The 21,949-nt window shown below is 42.6% G+C and overlaps 1 protein-coding gene across 1 annotated transcript in view; it reads right to left on the bottom strand.

Moving 5' to 3' along the window:
- F9 (coagulation factor IX) overlaps positions 1–21,271 on the bottom strand; it is a 30,124-nt gene extending 8,853 nt beyond the window's left edge. The window contains exons 1-6 of the mRNA XM_082609630.1: positions 21,045–21,271; positions 15,696–15,859; positions 15,473–15,497; positions 10,710–10,823; positions 3,780–3,908; positions 1,346–1,551 (exon numbers count right to left, since the gene is read on the bottom strand). Coding sequence (XP_082465756.1) covers positions 1,346–1,551; positions 3,780–3,908; positions 10,710–10,823; positions 15,473–15,497; positions 15,696–15,859; positions 21,045–21,132 — 726 coding nt within the window. The 5' untranslated portion in view covers positions 21,133–21,271. The remainder of the gene's footprint in view (positions 1–1,345; positions 1,552–3,779; positions 3,909–10,709; positions 10,824–15,472; positions 15,498–15,695; positions 15,860–21,044) is intronic.
- Between the last annotated feature and the right edge of the window lie 678 nt (positions 21,272–21,949).

Here is a 21,949-nt window from a genome sequence, read left to right as displayed (position 1 = left end):
TTGAAACCCCAGCTGTTGCTAGCTTTCTCTTGATGCCTGGGCTGCAGCAGGTGTGTTGCAGTCTTGTCTGCAATCAGATCAAGCATTTCCACCTTGCAGATTGACGGTGACATGGTCGAGCTGACTCATCCACAAATGGGGAGAGATTCTGGTTGGTTTTCTTTCTTATTTTGTCTAAAAGTGACTTTTGTACACTCAGTTTGTCTCCTATTTTTGAAACCCAGTAACCTTTTGTGAGAAACTGGGTGGAGGTGGGTGTGGAGAGACGGTTCTCTGGTGAGGAAGGCATCAGTGTGAAAGTATGGCAGGGTCTTTCTCAAGTATCCTAGCAAGTAGCACAGCTCTTCACTTTTGGAAAAAAAACTAAAACCTAGCGCTTGGTACCTCTACAGTCAGTAATCTTACTTCATATGGATGAAATAGCGAGTGAACGTGTATGTGCACAGGTGTGGATGAGTGATCTTGAACATTCCTAATGATCTTAGCTGGGCTCCATAGGAAGGAGACAACAGGTACACTAAGTGTGCAGCGAGGAGGATGTGAAAAGATTTGAAATAATGGGTATCAAATCTAGCCCTTGGCTGTTACCTCAAAAATGTGCACAGGTGATTTTCATGTGGGTTGTCTGCAGATCACACCTGGAGAAATGTGGGACTAGGGACCACGAGTCTACTGTTTGGTGTTTTGGAGCCTAGCTTCTATAAAAAGTTTGTTTCCTTTGGACCAGTGAGTTTCAAATTGTAGAGTGCGTCAGAATCACCTGAAGGGCTTGTTAGTGCACAGATTGCTGGCCTCACCCTCAGAGTTGCTGATTCAGTAGGTCTGAGGTGTAGCATGAAAATTTACGTTCCCCACAAGTTCCCAGGTGAATCTGATGCTACCACACTTTGAGAACTACAGCCTTTGACCAACCCCTGTCTCATATGCCCTGGTTCCAGTAACCCAGTTCTTGTCTTAATCCTTCCTGAGTCCTTTTAAAAATGCCTTCGAAATAATTCAGTTTCTCTGGATCTAGCGACTTTCTGACTCTCACCAGTTCTCCCAGGGGCTGAAGCTGAAGTAATACCCAGAACCCCAGCACCGGTGACCTCGCTTCCAGACCTCCCTGTTGCTTGTCTGAAATCCTGCTGTGCTATTTCCTTGATGCCAAACTCTCCTTGACCTTGTATGGTAGCTGTCCCTGGACTTCTCTCTCACTGGCTTCCTCATCCGGCTTAGTGTTGAAACTTGCCTAAATACCTCCCTCATCCCAATAAGTCTGTCTGATGTCCTAGCCTCAGCCTCCCACCTGGCCTGGCCCTTGCCCACTGGGCTCCGGTTTTGACACACCATAAATATAGAGTACCTGCCAAGGGAATTGACCTCTTATGGCGTCTTCTCCACCAACAATGCGAATGACGTCATTGGATGATTGGTTGCTTTGAGTGATGTTATCCAAAATTATTTCAGCTTCAGTAGAATTTTCATAGTCCATATTGGAAAAAATAGTCTCAGCACGGGTGAACTTCATACGAGGGTTTGAGACAGAAACTCTTCCACAGGGAAATGGCACTAGACAAATGGGAAAAAAAAAATTAGTGTTCTGGTATTTCTCATTGGCAAGCAGAACTTGTATTACAAAAATCGAAAATGAGGCCCATCCTTGTCACTTCTGAGAAGTAGGCCCGTCGATATTTTTAAAAAAATCAAATCAATGAATATAGTCTAAAACTAAAAGGTTAATTGAATTATTTTCATGGAAAGTTTTCAAACCCTTCATGAAAAGGACATTTGGCTCAGGAATCCATCATCTTTATGGAAATAGAAGAGGTGTTCCAGAATTGAATTTTTAAAGACTTTTATAAAGTCTAATGACTTTCTGTTTAGTTTCTTTGCTAAAAAGTCTTACTCTCAAGTACTGTCCCTGAATGGAAATCTGGTGCCATGTGACTTTGATTTTAGAATTAGGTAAATGGGATGTCTGCTGCTTATTGTTAACAGGATTTCTTTCTTTCTTTCTTTCTTTCTTTTTTTGGCCGCACCGCGTGGCTTATGGGATTTTAGTTCCCCGACCAGGGATCGAACCCGGGCCCTCAGCAGTAAGAGTGCAGAGTCCTAACCACTGGACCACCAGGGAATTCTCAGGGTTTCTTTTGTAGACCAGAATGCCTTCTAGATTCCAAGGTGGACTTTAGGTATCCATTGGGGAGAGATCATCATGATTTAATTACCTGGCTATTGAGTATTAACCAAATAAGTTATTGATATGATTATTACAGCCACATCTACCTGGGCACTGGCCACCTTTTACCTTGGGTTGGTTTATTTCCTAAAGAAAAGAAATCATCTACTGAAACACTGGGGACAACCCGAATGGAAATTTGTAGTCCAGCAAAGTCACCTCACATTTCATTTCTCACTTTCCTTCTATCCACATTCCTTATAACAGACATTTCTATAGCAACCAGCTGTGGCAGAGTATCATGAAGACAGCATGTGGTTGGGAAAACAAGAAATTAGTTCAGAATACTTATGTATAAATATAAATCATCAACAATAGCTAGAGAAAAGGGACCATTACTATTGAAAGGCAGAAAAGCTTATTTTAGGTTTGGCCTATTTATTCTGCTAAAGCTACGGCTATATTCAAATATAACACTTAATAGTTGGAGGTGGGTCTCCATTTTTTTTTCCTCTCTTATAACAGAGAAGGGCTTATAAGGGTTTACCTACTATGCTGTCTGTCTACACTGGAAGTTAGGTTTCGAAGGTTAAAACAGATATGTGCACACACTCCTCCCTAGGTAGGCTAATTTGAAGCAGTGTATGTCAAGAACCAGGTAGAAGAACAGGAGGCAGGCAGGTCCCTGAAGCATTAGAGACTCTTCATTTTAGTGTAGCATGTATACTCTTGGCTTCTGATGCTGCCTTTAATTTCCTCTGCCGGGTGCATTGCTGAGATAGGTACCGAACCCAGTTACAGAGGAATGGTGCGTGATTTAATGTACCAATTTAATAAGATATCAGGCTTTGGAAATGCAAAAGAAATTATATCTAGTTTGCTTCAAAAAGACCCCTCATTTAGCAAATGTAATTGATCCCACAGAACCTGATTTTTTCAAAATCCAAGTTTCTACTGCCTTCTTTTTCAGAGAAGAGCAGTATGAGTTTGGAGTGGAGATGCTCTGAACACACCAGTCAGCTCTCAACATGGTGGCATGGTTGGCATGAGTGGGAAACATTGCTTTGTCCACTGCTGTATAGACTGACTGTGCTGATCAGCCTGACACAACTTAAAACAGATGGTTGTCGGAACTGTTGTGATGCCAAGCGTGTAAACTCAGCTGAGACCCAAGGATAGGCAATAACTTTCTTGGAGTAAGCCAGCCACACCCGGACAGATCATGCTTAAAATTCACTATCCTTGTACTAGAAGCCTATCAGTCAATCACATACGTATCTTTTATGTTATGGGATTACTACATTAATTTGACTTGACGAATTACAAATAGGCATACAGAAATCACACAAATCGATTGCTTCATGATATAAAGGTCAGAGAAAAAAATCAGACACAGAAAAGAACTCAGACTGAAGACAGTTGCAGAATTTCTATTTAAAATGATGATGCATTTTGAAAAATTAATTTGTCCAAGCTGCTAGTCTTTTCTGTGATTTCAAAAGGAAGTAGAAACAAGTAGGGCATAAAATTATGTAGGTTAGTTATAACGCAAAAAGTTCAAATATGGATTTGGAGAATGTATCTGCCGAGCTTAAAAGAAACTTATTTAGATTTTGACCTGCTGGTTCGCAGGACTTGTGGTCTTCTGCAAGTCGGTATCCAGCAGTACAGGAACAAACCACCTTGTTATCAGCGCCCTTTTTACAAAACTGCTTGCATCTGCCATTCTTAATGCTGCATGTCGCATCTGAAAGAAAGCAGAATCAACAGCAATAGCATCATGTATTTTTTTAAAGATTTTTTTGATGTGGACCATTTTTAAAGTTTTTATTGAATTTGTTACAGTATTGCTTCTGTTTTATGTTTTGGTTTTTTGGCCACGAGACATGTGGCATCTTAGCTCCCTGACCAGGGATCGAACCCACACCCCCTGCATTGGAAGGGGAAGTCTTAACCACTGGACCGCCATGGAAGTCCCAGCAACAGCATCATTTAACATGCATTTCTAAAAAGTACATGAAACTACTGACTCCTGTACAGGTCAGATATAAGCTGGGGGCATTCATGGAGAGAAGTGTGTGAACCTTGAGCTAAGAGTAGGGAAAAAAAAGATAAAAATCTTAATAAGGCATAAAAATGGTGGCAGCAATATATGTGATTTGACATAAAACTGAAGTTGTAGATATACTACTTTCACAAAGTCATAGAGTGCAATGAAAAAAGCTGTTTATTAGAGTATAACATATTCCGAAAAGTACCCAGAATTTTGGAATAAGTTTTCACAAGGTGACTGTGCTTGTTTAAACAGTAAACAGATCAGTACATAGGACGTTATCAAAGCCCCAGAAGCCCTCCTAATTCCCCCTTCTTGTCACTATTTCCTCCTTTCCAAAGTTACCGTTACCTGACTTCTAACAGGGAATTAGTTTTGCCTGTGCACGAAGTTTATATAAGGAGAAGCTCCCAATATGTACTCCTCTGTGTCTTTCAGGTAACATTTTGTCTGTGAGCTTCATCCATGTTGTTCTGTATAGCTATAGTTCATCTGCATGCTGTGTAGTATATTCCATTGTATGAATATTACTACCTTCATTCATCCATTTTACTGTGAGTGAATATTTGAGTTGAGTTTCCAGTTTTTGGCTCTTATGTATAATGCTGTAATGAACATTCTTGTACATATCTTTTGGTAACATATGCGTGCATATTTACTGGATATATACTCATGAGTGCAATGATTGGACCATGTGTTCAGGTTTAGTAGATACTGCCAAGTAGTCTTCTAAGATAATTGTACAAATTTGGATTCCCACCATCAGCGTATGAGAGTTCCAGTTACCGGATATATGTATTGCAGATATCTTCTCCCACTCTGTGACTTACCTTTTCACCCTAAATAGTATATTTTGCTGAATAGAAGTGTCTGGTTTTAATATAATCCAGTTTTTCTAAGCAAACTTGAAGCTGGCTGAAGTGAGTATGTGTCAACACAAGAGAATGAAATAGGGTCCTTTAAGGGAGCTAAATGCCAGAAATGCTATGTGTTGACAATGATAAGCATTCTACTGGCTCATATTTTCTTTACTCTCCTATACAATCTCCCTTATTAATATAAAATATCTTTCTTTGTCTCTTATAATGCTTTTTGTTGGGATTCTGTTTTATCTGATATTAAGATAGCTTTGCCAGTTTCTTTTTGTTAGCATTTACCTGGCAAATGTTTTCACATCCTTTTATTTTAGTCTCCTGGTAGAGTTTTATTTTAGGTTATCTCTTTTATCAACAGCATACAATTAGATTTTTAACTCCAGACTGAAAATTGTCATTAACCCCAATTCACATTAATTGTGATTCCTGATATATTTGGCTTGTTCCTGCCATCTTATTTTCCATTTTCTAATTTGCGTGCTTTCCCTTTGTTTCTCTGATGCGATCTCAATAACAGGAAGTAGCAGGGTTTAGGGCTTGCTGGCTGAGACCTGCTGAGTTAAGAGAGACAGGCTCTGCCCTTGGGCCTATTTCTGTCTCTAGAGCAGCATAGGAGCACAGTGAATGGAAGGCACCTTCCCCCTTACCTACAGGCTCAACAGCAGTACAGCCTTCAAGAGAAATGCTCACTTGTCAGTGCAGTTAGAACATGGAAAGTTTGAACATGAGCGACTGTGTTAGCCACCTCTTTGTGCACCACCTTAGTCCCCACCAGCCTCACCCACATCCGTCCCCAGCACCCTGGTGATCAGCTCTGCATGGACTTCCGCTGGCCTCGTCCAGGTGCGGCCTTGAATGGCCTGGGCTTAGATCTGCACTGTGTGCCTCTCGCCTCTTAGCTTGGCATTCCCGGGGTTGATGCTGAGGCCTGGGATGCCACGTGACCTCTAGGGGCCCCCAGCGTGTACAGCCTGGTGATGCAGGGGAGTTAAAGCCCCACAGGCTGAAGTGTTGACCATCTGGAGAAGGGTGCTGATGGACAGATTCTTTCACCTCTTCTCCCTCCGAGGCTGACTCTCCTGAGGCCAGCTCATGTGGCTTCTTGGGAAAACAGTCCCCGGAGTTCAAACAATCAGCTGCAGATGAGGAGAGATGACTCCTTTTACTCTTGGTTCTCCTTTCCTCACTGCCTCACTCCCCCATCCTTTACTCTTGCCCCCCTAGAATTGCACACCCTAATAGATAAGCTTGTGTCACAGACTCTTTTTTTCCTGGGGGATTCCAGGCTAACTGAATGACTGTATGGTTTTGGAGTATATTATGGATTTTTGAGTGACAGATCTAAATTTTCTAATTACATTTTACATAGGTAGCATAGGCTAATGTAATGATTCGCTCATGTTCCTTACTGATACTTCAGGAAATAAGGGGAGGCAAATCATCTGTTACTAGGTGGACAAAGGAACCAGCCTGAGCCTTAACCTTCGCTACCAATAATCCACTAAGTGCATGATCCAAAAAGGTGGCACTTGGTCCTTTTTATTTATTTATTTATTTTTTAAAGACCTTTCTCCTTACTATTGGTGATTACATCCCTGGCTCTTCTCATGTTACTAACAATCATTTTGTTGCTACAAAGCAATACTAGAGTGTTCAGCCAAATCAAATACCACCTGCAGGGAGTGTTCAGTCAATATGAGATTGTGCTAAGTTCACAGAGGTGGGTGGTAGGTGCTGACTACTTTGGTCCAGGCCATGCACAACGGGAATGGGTAAAGCCAGGGTGCTTTTCCCAATTCTGATGCTGCGTCCTTGGCTAGGTAACTAGACCTCTCTGTCATTTTCCTCATTCGTCATTGCTCTTTGCAGCCCAGTGTGTTGCCGCTGTTGCTGTCCTCTGGCTTGGTTTGCACACGCAGTGGGAAATATTGCTGTCCGACCAGCAGTCTTTTGACCTCAGGTAAAGAACTCGAGTCTGGAAAGAGAATAACAGCACTAGGAGTTCCAGTGGAGAGGTCTGTAGTCCTGGACCTCAGGGACAGTCACTGTGGGCCTCATTCATCAATTGTTTCTTGAGCACTCGGACGTCAGGCACTGTGTTGGGTGTGGGTTCTCCCTGGTCCTGGGGCTGATCTCAGTGCCTAGAATATCTGTGGAAGGACATGTCAGAGCATCTGTTCTTCTCCCTCTGTGTTAGCACAAATACCTCTTTCTAATTCCCCTCATGCCTACTACAAAAGTTATCGTGTTCTGCTTTATTTTACTCTGCCTTCATCTTCCCTGATATATTCAGGGATGGAAAAACCAAAGCTTGGACAAAAGATGTTCTGTTTAACCAGTGTATCACAGAATATGTTGTTGTTCAGCTAAACTCAAGATATTTTCTTTTTTCTACTCCACAGAAATACGCAGTAAATTAGTAGTGTCTGTGACGTGTTAGCAAAACGAAAAAAAATGTGTTTATATGCTTGTTTTTCTTTCCATCCTCTGTTACTGTGGGGAAATGCCTCTTGTACTCTTTAGAAGGGACGGGAATGACCAAGTTCTTACAGACTTTGATTTATCTGAAAAGGACTCAGATGTGATGTGTAGCTGGGCACATACAGTGGTCTTTATTCCAGCCAAAGGGACACAATAGCCAATTAATTGTTCTAACTAGAAAGTGTGCCCTGAATATTTGCACCTCTCTCCCCTGGAGAGGAGCCTGATGAACAACAGAAGAGGAAAACAACAAGAATTTAACAATGGAAATCTCCTTCCCTTTCTGAGACAGGGTGAGGCAAGGGACTTGGGGCCCAGATACTCCATAAACTGTGCTGTTTTTCTAGCAGCTTTTGAGATTAGTCCCTAGTTCAGTTTGAAGCAACAGCTTAAATGGAGTTTGTATATGCTTTTGCTTTCCTCTGGTGTCTGAGATAAAGAGCTTTTTGAGAGAATTCCCACTTTGTTTCTGAACTAAGCAAGCTGGGAGGATTTTTCTAAAACTTGATCAGATGGGCTGGGGGAGCTCAAGACACCCTAGAGGCCAGGTGTAGTGGTGGCTGCAGTGTCACTGCAGATCCCTGACCAAACCAAAATGTGGGGAACCCAAGAGGCCTGAGATGGTGCCCGTTGTAGACTTAGCACTTTTGCTGTGTAGACTGTAGCCTCACACACGTAGAAAAACCTGTTATAGCAGTTTTGTGCTTATAGCTACATTCCTCAGGGCTCTTTGCCTCTTTTAAGGTGTCTTTATTTTTAAACTAAAGACACTTAGGAATATTTAATACTAAACACTGTTTTCAGTTATACTTTGCTACCACATGCCCTCCATTCTTTTCTTTTTTTGTGGTACGCGGGCTCCTCACCGCTGTGGCCTCTCCCGTTGCGGAGCACAGGCTCCCGACGTGCAGGCTCAGCGGCCATGGCTCACGGGCCCAGCCGCTCCACGGCATGTGGGATCTTCCCGGACCGGGGCACGAACCCGTGTCCCGTGCATCGGCAGGCGGACTCTCAACCACTGCGCCACCAGGGAAGCCCCCATGCCCTTCATTCTTAACGGAGACCAGTTGAGTCCTTCATTCCCTCAGCTCCAATAGTTATATTATTTAAGCTGATACTCCATCAGTTTCTGTAGGTTTCCGTAATAGCAGGATCGGATTTATCTAGGTCAATCTGAACTTGAAATTATAACCTTTCAGATGAAAGTAGCACTTCAGAGGTGTTGAGCTAATGAACACACCCATAGGAAAGGGAACCCAGACATCGGTTTGTCTCCATGCTGGGAAGCCTGCAGGAGTGGGATTCCAAGCCTGGGGTACAGTTCATCCACCTGCATCTCCTTTTTTCTTTTTTTTTTTAATGTTTTTGCCCTGCCACCTTTTCTTTTTCCTATCTTCTATTCCTTTTTATCTTTTGGATCTCAAAGGAAGATGATCAATGGATTTCTCTTTAGCACTGAAAGGATTTCTGAACAGCATTAGAGATGACTTTTTCCCTTCTCAATAGGACAAGTGCAGCTGCTGCGTTTCATTTTGTTTTATGCCCTTTTCATCTGTGTGTCAGATGGGTTGCCATAACGCCTTAATAGAGTCTTGCTAATTTTCTACTCTTTGCCCTTAGTCATGTAGCCTGTGGTGTTAGTCATGTAGCCTGTGGTGTTAAATTCTTTCTCTAGGACTGCATCTCTATTCTTCTGGAGTTTCAGAGGAGAAAGAGAATCCGTCATTAGCACTCTATGCTTTTCACAATCACGATACCAGTAATCCTGCATCCAGAGGTAATAAACAAGTAGGTAAAGGACTTTGGGGTTTACTGTTCCAATTGCCAAAATCTCAGAACAAAAAAATTCTAGGATATGCAAAGAAAAGATGCACAGTGATCCTAGATTTTCTGTGTAACTCTTTCAGCGTAATCAGTATAGTCAAATTCAGGAATGAGTTTTGATTTTTTTTTTTTTTTTTTTTTTTTTTTTTTTTTTGCGGTATGCGGGCCTCTCACTGTTGTGGCCTCCCCCGTTGCGGAGCACAGGCTCCGGATGCGCAGGCCCAGCGGCCATGGCTCACGGGCCCAGCCGCTCCGCGGCATATGGGATCCTCCCAGACCGGGGCACGAACCCGTATCCCCTGCATCGGCAGGCGGACTCTCAACCACTGCGCCACCAGGGAGGCCCGAGTTTTGATTTTTGTCAACAAATTTCATACGTGAAGTGGTTTGTATGCGTGGAGAAGTGCCTAGTATATGGGAGAATTGGCCTTCCCATACCCCAATTCTTTACTTAGTTGACTTCCACTGCTTTTGTTGATAGCAATTTAGTCACGAGTTCTAACAATTTTATGGGTCAGTTTTCTTTGTGTTTTGTGGGTAGCAGTTAGGAGAATGGGTTTTGGCCAAACCAACTGAAATTCAAGTCCTGGCTCAACTGTTTACTGCTTCTGTGATTTTTGAGCTGTTTGAGCTGTGCTTTTCTCATTTGCGTAGAATGGAGATGATAATTGTGCTGACTACATGTGGTTGTATTGAGGATGAATATGCTAGCGGAACATCATTACCACTTCCTACTAGCTACCAAATCTTACTATTGTTCTTGATGTAGTTTCTTGAGCACATCCTGGAAACTATGACTGCAGATAAAATGAATGTTTATAAGCTTTGAAAGTATGTTTTATACAATGGAATATTATTCAGCCTTCAAAAAGAAGGAAATTCTGTCATAATCAACAACATGGATGAGCCTAGAGGACATTATGGTAAATGAAACAAGCCAGTCGTAGAAGGACAAATACTGCATGATTCCACTTATAATGAGGTGTCTAAAAATAGTCCAACACATAGAAGCAGAGAGTACAATGGTGCTTGCCAGGGGCTTGGGGGAGGGGAAAATGGGGAGTTGTTGTTTAGCAGGTATCAAGTTTCAGTTATGCAAGAGGAGTAAGGTCTAGATGTGTGCTGTACAGCATAGAGCCTAGAGTTCGCAGTACTGTATCATACACTTCAAAATTTGTTGACTGTAGATCTCATGTAAATGGTTCTTTACCATAATTTAAGAGAAAATTATGATACATACACATTGCATTTTCCAGTTGCATCTGGTTTCAAAGGGATATTTTGAACCACGAGTAATCCAAAGATAGTTACTTACCTAATTCACAGTTCTTTCCTTCAAATCCAACTTGACACCAACATTCATAGGAATTAATGTCATCCTTGCACAGGCCGCCATTTAAACATGGATTGGACTCACACTGATCTCCATCTTCGAGATAGATTAAGAAGTTGAATTAGCAGATCCATTGCTTAGAATGCTTAGTCTTCCCTGCACAGACTCATGGAGAGGGGAGCCTGATTTTAGGGTCAGAGTAAAACTGCTGACCTGGAAACCAACTGCTTATGGGATGCCCCTGTCTTCCTAAGTTTCTAAAAACAAGTAAAGGTTTTTAGGCTAACATTGTCCTAGGAAATGGCCCCGAGGAAGGCATGTACATTGTTTATGTAACTGAAGGGAGGAGGAAGAGGGAAAAGAATGTCTGAGCATAGAGATGTACTCTATCAGCAGAGTGTGAGAAGAATGTTCAATCCTTCCTTATCGAACGATGATGGAGTTAATTCTCAATCAAATCACATTGCTTCAACAATCATCTGTGTGTTGTACAAGGCTTGCTCTGTCACAGGTCTTGTAGAGCAAGCTGAGCTAGGTAACAGATAGCAACTCTACTCAGGGACCTGGCAGCCTAGGCATGGCGCACATGCATCCACTTCCTCATCTTATCACTTCACTTTTAAGCAGAGTATGCAGTGATGGTTCCAAACAGTACAAAAGATGCTTTACTCTTGAAAGATATTCTACTGTCTGTGCTTAGGTCCCAAATGGTTTGGTAAAGTGAGAAACAACTTTCAATACAAAGAATTAAAAAAGAAAAAGTTCTGAAAATGTGCTTTATTTATATATAGATTGACTATGTTTCCTTCCCACCTTTCCTTAAGTTTCTACATTTGCAGAGTTCTAGAGAGCCTTTGAGGATACTGGTCATCAGAAAACAGGAGGAAGGAATAGGTAAGAGGGGAAGGGTCAGGATGTGGAGGGAGCCTTTAAGTCTGGTTTCTTAGAGCTCTGCCTCCATCCGTACTTTTAAGGAAGCTTCAGGAGAAAGGGATGAATAGAACCAGAAGGGAGGCTGGTGTGCACTGTGAGCTGAGAGAGAGCCTTGAAGAAAACTGGGAGCGCAATCAGCAAGGCTTAATGTATGAGTAACAAAAGAGTAAGTGATAAAGATGATGTAAGAATAAAACAGGGAGCGAAAGGGGGCAATTTAAGAGAAATTTCTAATGGTCGTTCATATTTTAGAGCCAAGCTCCATGACATCTAGTGTGTGGCCCCCTGCCTGCTCTGGGGACAGCAGGAGAGTGTCTGTCGTGCTCGCTGTCAGGAGCATGTGTCCAGGTCCCACTGGCTGGGGATTAGCACCCCTTTCCTAGGAATAGTCCCTCTCTGGAAAACTGCTTGTTGTACAAATTAGACCTTGTCCCCTCTGCCCCTTGATCCAGTGTGCTTTTGCACAGATACTTCGTTTGTTCCAATTCTGTGAAAACAAAATACGTTATCTCTGGTTTATTATTATTGATGTTCAGAACTGGTCTAAAAAAATGAGCCACATTTGCACTTTATATTACAGACCAACGGAGCTGAATTATTTAGGATGTTTCACTGAAAGGCTCTGGGCTTGCAGCCAGCTACACAGCAACTCAATTGCTGAGACATATCTTTAAAATGAGTGTCATTTCATCCTGCATTTAGTCCTCCTTTGGGTGCTTGTCTGTGTGTACTTTGGGCTGAAGCAAAGCCACAGACTGTAGGGGTCAAAGACAACAAGGGACAAGACCTTGCCAAGTGAGAGCTTCCTGTTTAAGCCTACCAGGTGGTGGTTTAATGAATAACTGCATGTAGATTTGAAGGCCGGGAGGGGTAATAGAGAAAGTGGGGATTGGGCAGTGGAGAATTTGGCTGCTCTTCTGGGCTCCATGACTCCCTAGCTGGGTGACCTTTGACAAGTCATTTAACCTCCCTAAATCTCAGTTTCTTCTTCTGTAAAATGAGGTTCATAGTGCTTTGCTCACAGGGTTGCTGTGAGGATTAAAGGTGACAGGCACTCTGTAAAGGGCTGGGCAGATGCTGGTTAATGTGGTTGGGCGATCTTTCCTCTTCACCAGGCTCCTTACTTGGTGAGATGATGGAAGAGAGTAGGGCAGGAGTGAGGGGCCTGCGTCCCTACCGTGTGAGAAAGCCCATACAGGGAGAAACAGCATAGGCTATTTTGGGGGTGGGGGGTGGGAATCTCGACTGCAAAGTGAAAATAAGCCGTGGAGTTGGGTTTTCTTTTTCTCTTTTCTTGTTTTTGTTTTATTTTTAGCAGACAAAGCAGTAGTGACAGTGTAAAAAATTAATAAACAGAAACCTCAGTTAAATAGAGTTAAGAGGGACTTCCCTGGTGGCTCAGTGGTTAAGAATCTGCCTGCCAGTGCAAGGGACACGGGTTCGAGCCCTGGTCCAGGAAGATCCCACATGCCGCGGAGCAGCTAAGCCCGTATGCCACAGCTACTGAGCCTGCACTCTAGAGCCCGTGAGCCACAAGTACTGAGCCCATGTGCCACAACTACTGAAGCCCTCGCGCCTAGATCCCGTGCTACACAACAAGAGAAGCCACTGCAGCGAGAAGCCCGCGCACCACGAGGATGAGTAGCCCCCGCTCGCTGCAACTAGAGAAAGCCCGCCCGCAGCAACGAAGACCCAATGCAGCGAAAAATAAATAAATAAATTTATTTAAAAAAATAGAGTCAAGAGACTGGAAGGCAGAGCTCTCATGCCCTATGACGATAGCAGAGCCCAACACGAAGAAGACAGACTCCTCTTCTCTCTTGGCAAGGACTCAGCCAATGAAAAGCCAGGGACTCTTTGTTTACTGTAGCCCTCCTCACTTCCTTTTCCCCTCTGTAAAGGAGCTGTCTGCCCCCTACCATGCAGGGACTTGCACGTGGCTCATGGTGGTTGTAGACCCTGAATTGCAATTCTCTGCTGATCCTGAATAAACCCATCTTTGCTGGAGTCTGTTTGTTTCAGGTCAACAACAGAATCATGCCCTTGATGTTTTCCAGGTATCTTTACCTGAGTTACAGTCAACAACACAGCCTGTGACCTAGAAGGTAGGGGGCCAACTTCAAAATATGGTGTTTAAGAGGTACTGATGAACCCCTACTCACAGGTGGGGGGCCAGCTGGGTTGGGGGTGGGCAATGAAGGGACCCATGGGAGTTTAAATGTAGCCAGGAATATTTTGGGAGGAAAGGTAGAAATTGATTTGCTTTAAAATACAAGATTCAAAATTTTAAATAGATTAGAAATAGAGAATAAAAAGACTTGTTTGGACTAACCGTAGGGCAATACCTTAGTAGAGAGTTGGCGTGGTAGCATTCATTACTAAGAACAAGGAAAGGCAATTAAAGCAAATGTAACGGAATGGACCTCTTCTTCCCTCATGATTTAAAAACAAAGTGGAGAAATTATGAGTTAACAAGAATATGAATAAGTCCATTAGTGTCTACAGAATAGAATCTGGGAAAATAGAACTGATGGAATTCAGTGCATTGGCTGTCCAGGTTAGTTTCTGTCCATGCAAATGGTCTTAGGTAAATCAAGCTGGGAAAGTTACACTGTCTCAAAATCCTGCTGCTGGATTTTATTTAATTTATTTATTTATTTATTTATTTATTTATTTATTTGCGGTATGCGGGCCTCTCACTGTCGTGGCCTCTCCCATTGCAGAGCACAGGCTCCGGACGCGCAGGCTCAGCGGCCATGGCTCACGGGCCCAGCTGCTCCGTGGCACGCAGGATCCTCCCGGACCGGGGCACGAACTTGTGTCCCCTGCATCGGCAGGTGGACTCTCAACCACTGCGCCACCAGGGAAGCCCTGGATTTTAAATTAGTTTTAAAACTTAGTTGTCATTAAAGCTTTGACTTTTCCTCCTTTTGGTCAATTCATTCAACAAATATTTACTCAATGCTTCTGTACCAGATACTGTTCGAGGTACTAGGACTATATCAATCAACAAAACAGTTGAATACCCCTGCCAACATGAAGCTTGCATTCTAGTGAGGTGGGAGACATAAATAGTATACGTAAGACCATTATATGATACCTCAGTGGTGAAAAGTGCTATGAAAAATAATAGAGCAGGATACGGTGTCTAAAGTGATGAGGTTATGGGGAGCAGGTTGAAGTATTAATAGATGATCAAGGCAGGCTTCATTGAGAGGGTGACATCTGGGTAAAGACCTGAAGGAGGTGAGTGAGTGAGCCTAGGGGAACCTGGCAGAAGAACCTTCCACATTAAAGGAACAATCAGGTCTCAGACTTTGAAATGGAAGCATTCCTAGAGCATGCAAGGAGCAGCAGCAACAACCCAGGATGTGTGAGGAGGAGAGGAGGTCAGAGGGGCAGCAGGGAGGGAGGGGCTGGGCAGTCAGGAGGGCCTTGCAGGCCGCCAGAAGGAGGAGCACTTTTAAGCAGTATACATGTAAGTCAGTCAGCATTCTCTGATTCTCTGCTGAGGATGCTAAACTCTCATTCAGTCCCAGATGCAATTCTCTTTGGTCTCTCCCTTCCAGATTCCTGGGGTGGAACGATGTTCCTTTTGAAGCCCTAGGAAGAAGTAAGCGTATCTGCCGGCGAATATCTCCCACGCTGGCATAAACCTGGAGTCTCTCACCATTCAATTTTGGGTAAAAGGAGTTGGACTTATTTTTCTGAGCCCTTTTGACAGAGTTTAATATATTATCTGTTTACACAGAAGAAAAAAATACATAATTCTCAAATGTTTCGTATACTAGAGGATAAAATGAATTGCTTACCGACATATTGCTTCCAAAATTCAGTCTATAACGAAAAAGAAGACAAGTTAATGGTACTATTTAAAATGTTTTCACTTTGATTCCTTCTCTATTATAACATTTATAAAACACGTGTATGTATAGATATTTTAAAATTCCAAAGAGAAGTATGGTCCCCCTGCCTTTTCTTTTTAAAGGGTTTTCTATTCTTTGCATCCGAAGGATGTTATGTGGAAATACTCACAGTTTTCTCAGTGTTTTCAAAAACTTCTCGTGCTTCTTCAAAACTACACTTTTCTTCTATACATTCTCTCTCAAGGTTCCCTCGAACAAACTCTTCCAATTTACCTGAATTATACCTCTTTGGCCGATTCAGAATTTTGGTGGCACTTTCACGATCAAGAAAAACTGAAATTTAAAGGACAAAGAAAACATCATGAAAATTAAATACATCTCTTAAGAAAGGCTTTCTTTCTTTCTTTCTTTCTTTTTTTTTTTTTTTGCGGTATGCGGGCCTCTTACTGTTGTGGCCTCTCCCGTTGTGGAGCACAGGCTCCGGACGTGCAGGCTCAGCGGCCATGGCTCATGGGCCCAGCCACTCCGCGGCATGTGGGATCTTCCCGGACTGGGGCACGAACCCGTGTCCCTTGTTTCAGCAGGCAGACTCTCAACCACTGCACCACCAGGGAAAGCCCGAAAGGCTTTCTTTTTAATCTGAGTAATCCCAAAGCCAATTTATCTTCGGGACATGGACCCAAAATCTGTGATGTTCTCATGGTACTGTATACACATGGAGATTTAGGAATTAAAATTCAATTTTACTCTTAGTCAAGAGAACTCTGGTAATGAAAGTTCAGATTTTCAATCATATTTTAATTTACTCTGGATGAAAAAGAAAGTTCTCAGATAAGCAGTTAACTTCACACTTGGTCATCATTTGAAAATAACTAATTGCAGATCCTTGCAAGGTGATCCATCACGCTGGCCGGGCTGTGTTTACAGGATGCAGTTGCCCAAATGCCTTTGGAGCACATTTCCCTCGGAAGAGCAGAAGCCTAAATGCAACCCTGCTGTCTCTCACTGGATATTAAAGAAAAACCACTGCATTCATGTTTTTTTTTTAACCTTCAGACTCACAGCACCTTAAGTTGGCATGTGTTCTAGGAATACCAGTGACATAAGTCTTTCTCTGGGATTTAGGATGTGTTTTATTTTAGCTCTGACTGTCTAGCCTGTTAGAAACACACTCCTGAACTCTGGAGGATTGAGGTCTCTAACCTAATTCTCCACCCCAGCCCCTCCCCGCCACTCTCCATATCTCAGTCTCTTCTTTCTGTTTCACTCTCTGTGTGTGTTTCTCTCTAGATAGACAGATATAGATGTAGTATCTATATCTATAACTAATAACAGGAACTCAAGAAGTTGCCTGGAGTTACTCCTTTCTTCTAGACTGTCTCAACAGGACCAGGTGTTTATAACATGAACTTTCCAGGGCATTTTGGGACTGTTTTCTCATTAGCGCCAAAAGAAAAAAAGGAAAGGGAAAGAAACAAACCGAAGTTCCTTATTTCCATTGCAGCTGTTCGCTTTATGGAGCCTTCTAGTCCCTTCACAGCCTCTCACTTTTCTCTTTCTCTTCAAGTCCCCTTGGGCTTTACTTTTTCCCTGAATTTAGCTTAGATTTTTTCTCTTCAACTCTTCCCTTGCCAACTTTCTCAGTTCCCTTCACCCCTTCTTCAGTGCTGCAATACCCCGCAGTCCCAACCACTAGGTCAGTGCCACTAGCTGCCTCTTCCTTCCCTTGCCAGGCAGCCAGGCGCCCTGGGAGAAAGCCACAAGCTGCAAATGGGTGCCATGGCATATCGACACCTCCCAGCCTGCACCAGGCCCTCCTCTCTGCTTGCCAGTTCATGTGCTTGGCCCTGGGCGCTCCTACAGTAGCATCTGTGTCTGTATCCATTTACAGTGCGGTCTAGTGGAAAAATAGGGGTTTGGAGTCAGAGCAGACACACCTGGATTTGAATCATATGTCTACCAGCTATTGGCAATGAGACCTCAGGCAAGTCACATAATCTCTGCAGCCTAACTCTGTCAAGTGTAAATGGGTATAACAGTAGTATCATCAGACTGTCTACCTCCCAGCGTTGCTGACAGGGTCAGTGAGATAATGTGTACAGGCTGGTGTATGGTGGTTTTCTCTCTTCCTTTCTACTCCTCTGTCTGGTCTGCCTTCCTAATTTTCTCAATTCCCTTTTTATTTACTGCACTTTTCTGTGGCTCTTTCTCTTCTTTACCGCGATCCATATAATGAAATGAGTACTGTCAGGATCAGCAGTGACCTCCTAAAGGGTAATTTTGAGCTTCTGTATTTCCTGCCTGCTCTGAAACATTTCTAATTGTTGATCTTTCCCTTTTCAGGGTGCTCTTTTCATGAAATCACCCTCTCCTGGTTCTCCTCTTCGCTCTGATTCTTGTTAATCATCCACCACTTGCATCCATTCATTCCCCTTCTTCTGCTTGCCCCTTATATGTTCAGAGTTCTCCCCGGCTCCAGCCTCCAGCCTCAGCCTTGTCCCTCTTCACTCCATACATCCTTGCTAGGGCCGGGACTGGGGTGAGGTAAACAAGGCCCCTAGGGCACAGAATATAAGGAGTTCCTCTCTCTCAGTGTGTGCAAGTATGTCTATGCCCTGTGTGCCCTGCTTGCCTCACCCTAGTCCAGCCCTGACTCAACACAATTTTCTGAGCACTCACTACTGCCAGGCACTGTACTAGGTGCCACAAGATCCGTGCTCACTCCCTGGATCCTCACACACGTGGTTGTAACTACTGTCTATACGCCAGTGAGTTCTGAATATCCATCTCTAGTCAGATATATGTTCGGAATTCCAGATTGTCTTTCCAACTTTGTAACTGTCCATCGTCATGTGGCTGATAAGAGCTGGTGTTTATTTAATGCTTCTGATGCGCTGGACAATGTGCTTGGTGCTTTGCATCCATTATCTCATTCCCTTCTCACGGCAGTCCCACGAGAGAGGTACTGTCATCTCATTTTCGTAAATCAAAAAAAAAACGGAGGTTCAGAGAGGTTAAGTGATTTGCCCCAAGTGATATATTAAAGTGTCAGAGCCAGAATTTAGACATTGGCAGTCAGACCGCACAGTCCATGCTCTTAGGCACTGTGCTGTATCCTAAATGCTCAAGACATGGTCTTTCCACTTCCTCTAAACCCGTTCCCCTTCCATACCCAGGTGGTTAAGTCATATCATTTCTGCTCCCTCAGTGTCACTTGCATTCCATTCCCGCCTCTCTGTCTGTACAGCTAATGTGCCGGTTCAGGCCCTCGTGCCTTTCCTGGATGATTACAGTAGCCTCAAGACTGGTCTCCCTTTGTCTGGCCGCCCCCTCCTCACGCAGTTCATGAGAATGTTGCCAGGCCGAGCAGTGGTATTCATGTTTACACTTCTGATGACTCCACATTCCATTCTCTTGTCCAAACTCCTTAATTTAGGGCCTTCCTTATCTGATGACCTGACCCTGCCTCACCTGTCATATTCAATATTGAAAACATACTTAGTTCCTGAAAGACCTCACGTTCTTTGTGGATCTGGATCTCTGCACGTGAGTGATCCTCTCTTCACAGGATGACCTAGATCAGTCATTTAAGGAGAGTGTGCCTACTTATTTTTTAAGACCCAGCTCAAAATATTGTCTCTCTGTCAGTGTCTCCCCAGTTAATGTGTTCCTTTTTCTGTGCCCCTTTAGCAGCTGGTATACATCTGCTCATGTTATATTGAAATCTCTCAGCTGACCTCATGGTGCTTTAGGTCAAAGAGGGAATCTGGTTTATCCCCAAGCCCCTAGTACCTTGCCACAGTACCTGGCACCATATTAGTCACCTAGTTTCGTAAAGTTTTGTAAAGCGTGTGGACTGAAGCTGTCTTTCATTTATTTCATTCATTCATTCTAAATGAAAGACAGGTTGGGTCCATATGCTTTACAAAACTGAATTGGTTTTAGGGAACACATTTGATTTCAAAATTCTAAATTGATGCAATAATATCTAAGGGCAGCAGCCATGAAAATGCAACATCTCAGAAAATAATTCGTAGAAACTGCTTTGAGAAGCCAGTGGTGGTTCAGCAGTACAGGAGAGCACTGCATCAACACTGTCCGTCCTTAGGGAAGGCCCCTTGGTGCTCTGCTCAAGGACCTATTATCTCTGACTAAGGTGACTCCGGAATCACACTGCCTTTCTCCTCACCATTGTCTGAGGGTCATATATTTAACCTCCCTTCGGGCTTATCTCTTCTAGTCATTATTTCCCAAGCTCTGAAATCTTAGTCCTTCTTTTTTTCTCTGAATCTATCCTTTTTCCTACATCTGAGGTCTTCAGGGGGGCAGCAGTCCTCTTAAAACCTCCATCATCTCAGCACTTATCTTGAAGGAAGGGTTTGGATCCTTTGTCCTCCTAGATTTCACACTGATGAGATGTGTGTAAAGACTTAGCATTCTGTCCTACTTTGTGAGTGTTCATGCTGAATTTCTTTATGGCTTGACTCTAGCCAGTTTGCTGGCTTGATTTAACCTCTGCATTCTCGTACCATTATTTCTGCATTTCAGTGTGACATCATGTCTGGAGTGGGAACCTCGGGCCAGTCTGCTTTCTGGGGATGCTTAGGGTTGGCACCCCTGATCCTCCACTGTCAACTACTAGATTTGATCATAATAGGTTGACAAGTAAGTGTGATAAATGCTTCCTGTGAGAACATGCTGTTTATCTAAATGGGGTAATTTCTTCCCTATGTGCCTGCCTTTGGGGAATGCATAAAGTCACTAAAGTTGTGAAAAAAAACCAAGTGATGTAAATTGCTTTAACTAAGTTCCTACTCGACATCAATTCTTGGACTTGCTTTGCTGTCCTAAGAGCTCAAGTGAATATTGAGTTTCCCCCTGTATTAACTCTGAGATGTTTAGAATCAGACAAAATAATTTCTCCCTCACCCATGGAAAACTTCAGTGATAAATAACAACTTACTAATGAAAAGTTTGTATTTTAATTACAACTTACAATTGAAGGTATATAATTTTATAGACTAAAAATTCGAGGCATGACTCATTAAATAGTTCTAAAATTTTGAATCACATCGTCTTAAAATCAAACTTTTTGTGTAAATAAAACCATTGTTTTTGCTTTAATGTTTCCCATTTTGATTTCAAAATGAGTTAAAACCCCACAAAATGACAGTTAATTTTTTCTCCACATTCAGCTGTTTCCTTGTTAAAACATTTCCCCCTTTTATTTATTTTTTTAACCAAGGAGACGACTTTTCTAAGGAATTACATTGTCAAATCATAAGCCCAATAGTGTCCATTAAAAAATGTACTATAAACATTGTAAATCGATTTAGTTTTAAAAATGAGGAAGAACCGGTACCAGAGAACTAGTACTCACCAACCCACATGCTAATTAGTAGAATCTTAAACATTGTGGTCAAATCCTATAATCATTATTTAATGAAGAAGAAAGCCCCAGACATTTCTATATCTAAAAGCCAAGCACATTGAATGTATCTTTATAAAGGAGACAAACCTGTACATTCAGCACTGAGTAGATATCCTAAAAGGCAGATGGTGACGAGGCCCGGTGATTCTGCCATGATCATGTTCAGGCACCGCATAACCTTTGCTAGTAGATTGTGCAAGTAGCAAGGTTGACAATTGTTCCAAAGTACAAGCTGAGCTGTATTTACTTCTGGGAAACAATGTCCATCTCCCTCAGTGGGTCTTTCGGCTGCTTCCGACGTCCTCTTTGGTTAAATGAAGAGAGGAGGCAGTGGCCATTGTTAAACTTCACCTCTGATTCCATGGGCTTCTGTCACTGTGGCTGATCTGAGGCTGAAACAGGAAGTGACCCATCATTAGAATAGGGGGAGGTACAATGGCTGCAGTTGCTGTGGCAGCAAAATTCATCATAGGATCCATTTTATCCTTCTCAGGGAGCATTAATGTCATATAGTTGAAAGGTAAAGAGATGGAAAGAATGAAGTCATTTTGTCACCCACCTTAAAACGTCTCCACTGCTGATATCTCTTGAGTCACCTGGTGGATCCTTTATGTTCCTCCTCATAACAAGGAGCTTATAAACTTTGTTGTGCTGTATACCCATATGGTGAAACATATGGGCCCTGTCGCAGAACACATGTATGTATGAGTGTATGTCTATGCATATATACTTATGTATAGAAAATAAATGTTATAAATATTATTATGTAATAGTTCATATGGATATACCACTTCACATGTAATATAAAAAACTCATTGTAGTATACCAACATTTACCTACCATTCTTTGTGCTGTTGTTGTGATACATTTTATTTCTAAATTAAATTTTTTTTTATTGGAGTATGATTGCTTTACAATGTTGTGTTAGTTTCTGCTGTACAATGAAGTGAATCAGCTATACATATACCTATATCCCCTCCCTCTTGGACCTC

Source organism: Mesoplodon mirus (assembly GCF_964341445.2).
Source record: "Mesoplodon mirus genome assembly, chromosome: X".
In the NCBI taxonomy this organism is placed as follows: Eukaryota; Metazoa; Chordata; class Mammalia; order Artiodactyla; family Ziphiidae; genus Mesoplodon; species Mesoplodon mirus.
Note: the sequence above shows the minus strand (reverse complement) of the source record. Positions and strands in the feature narration are given on the sequence as shown.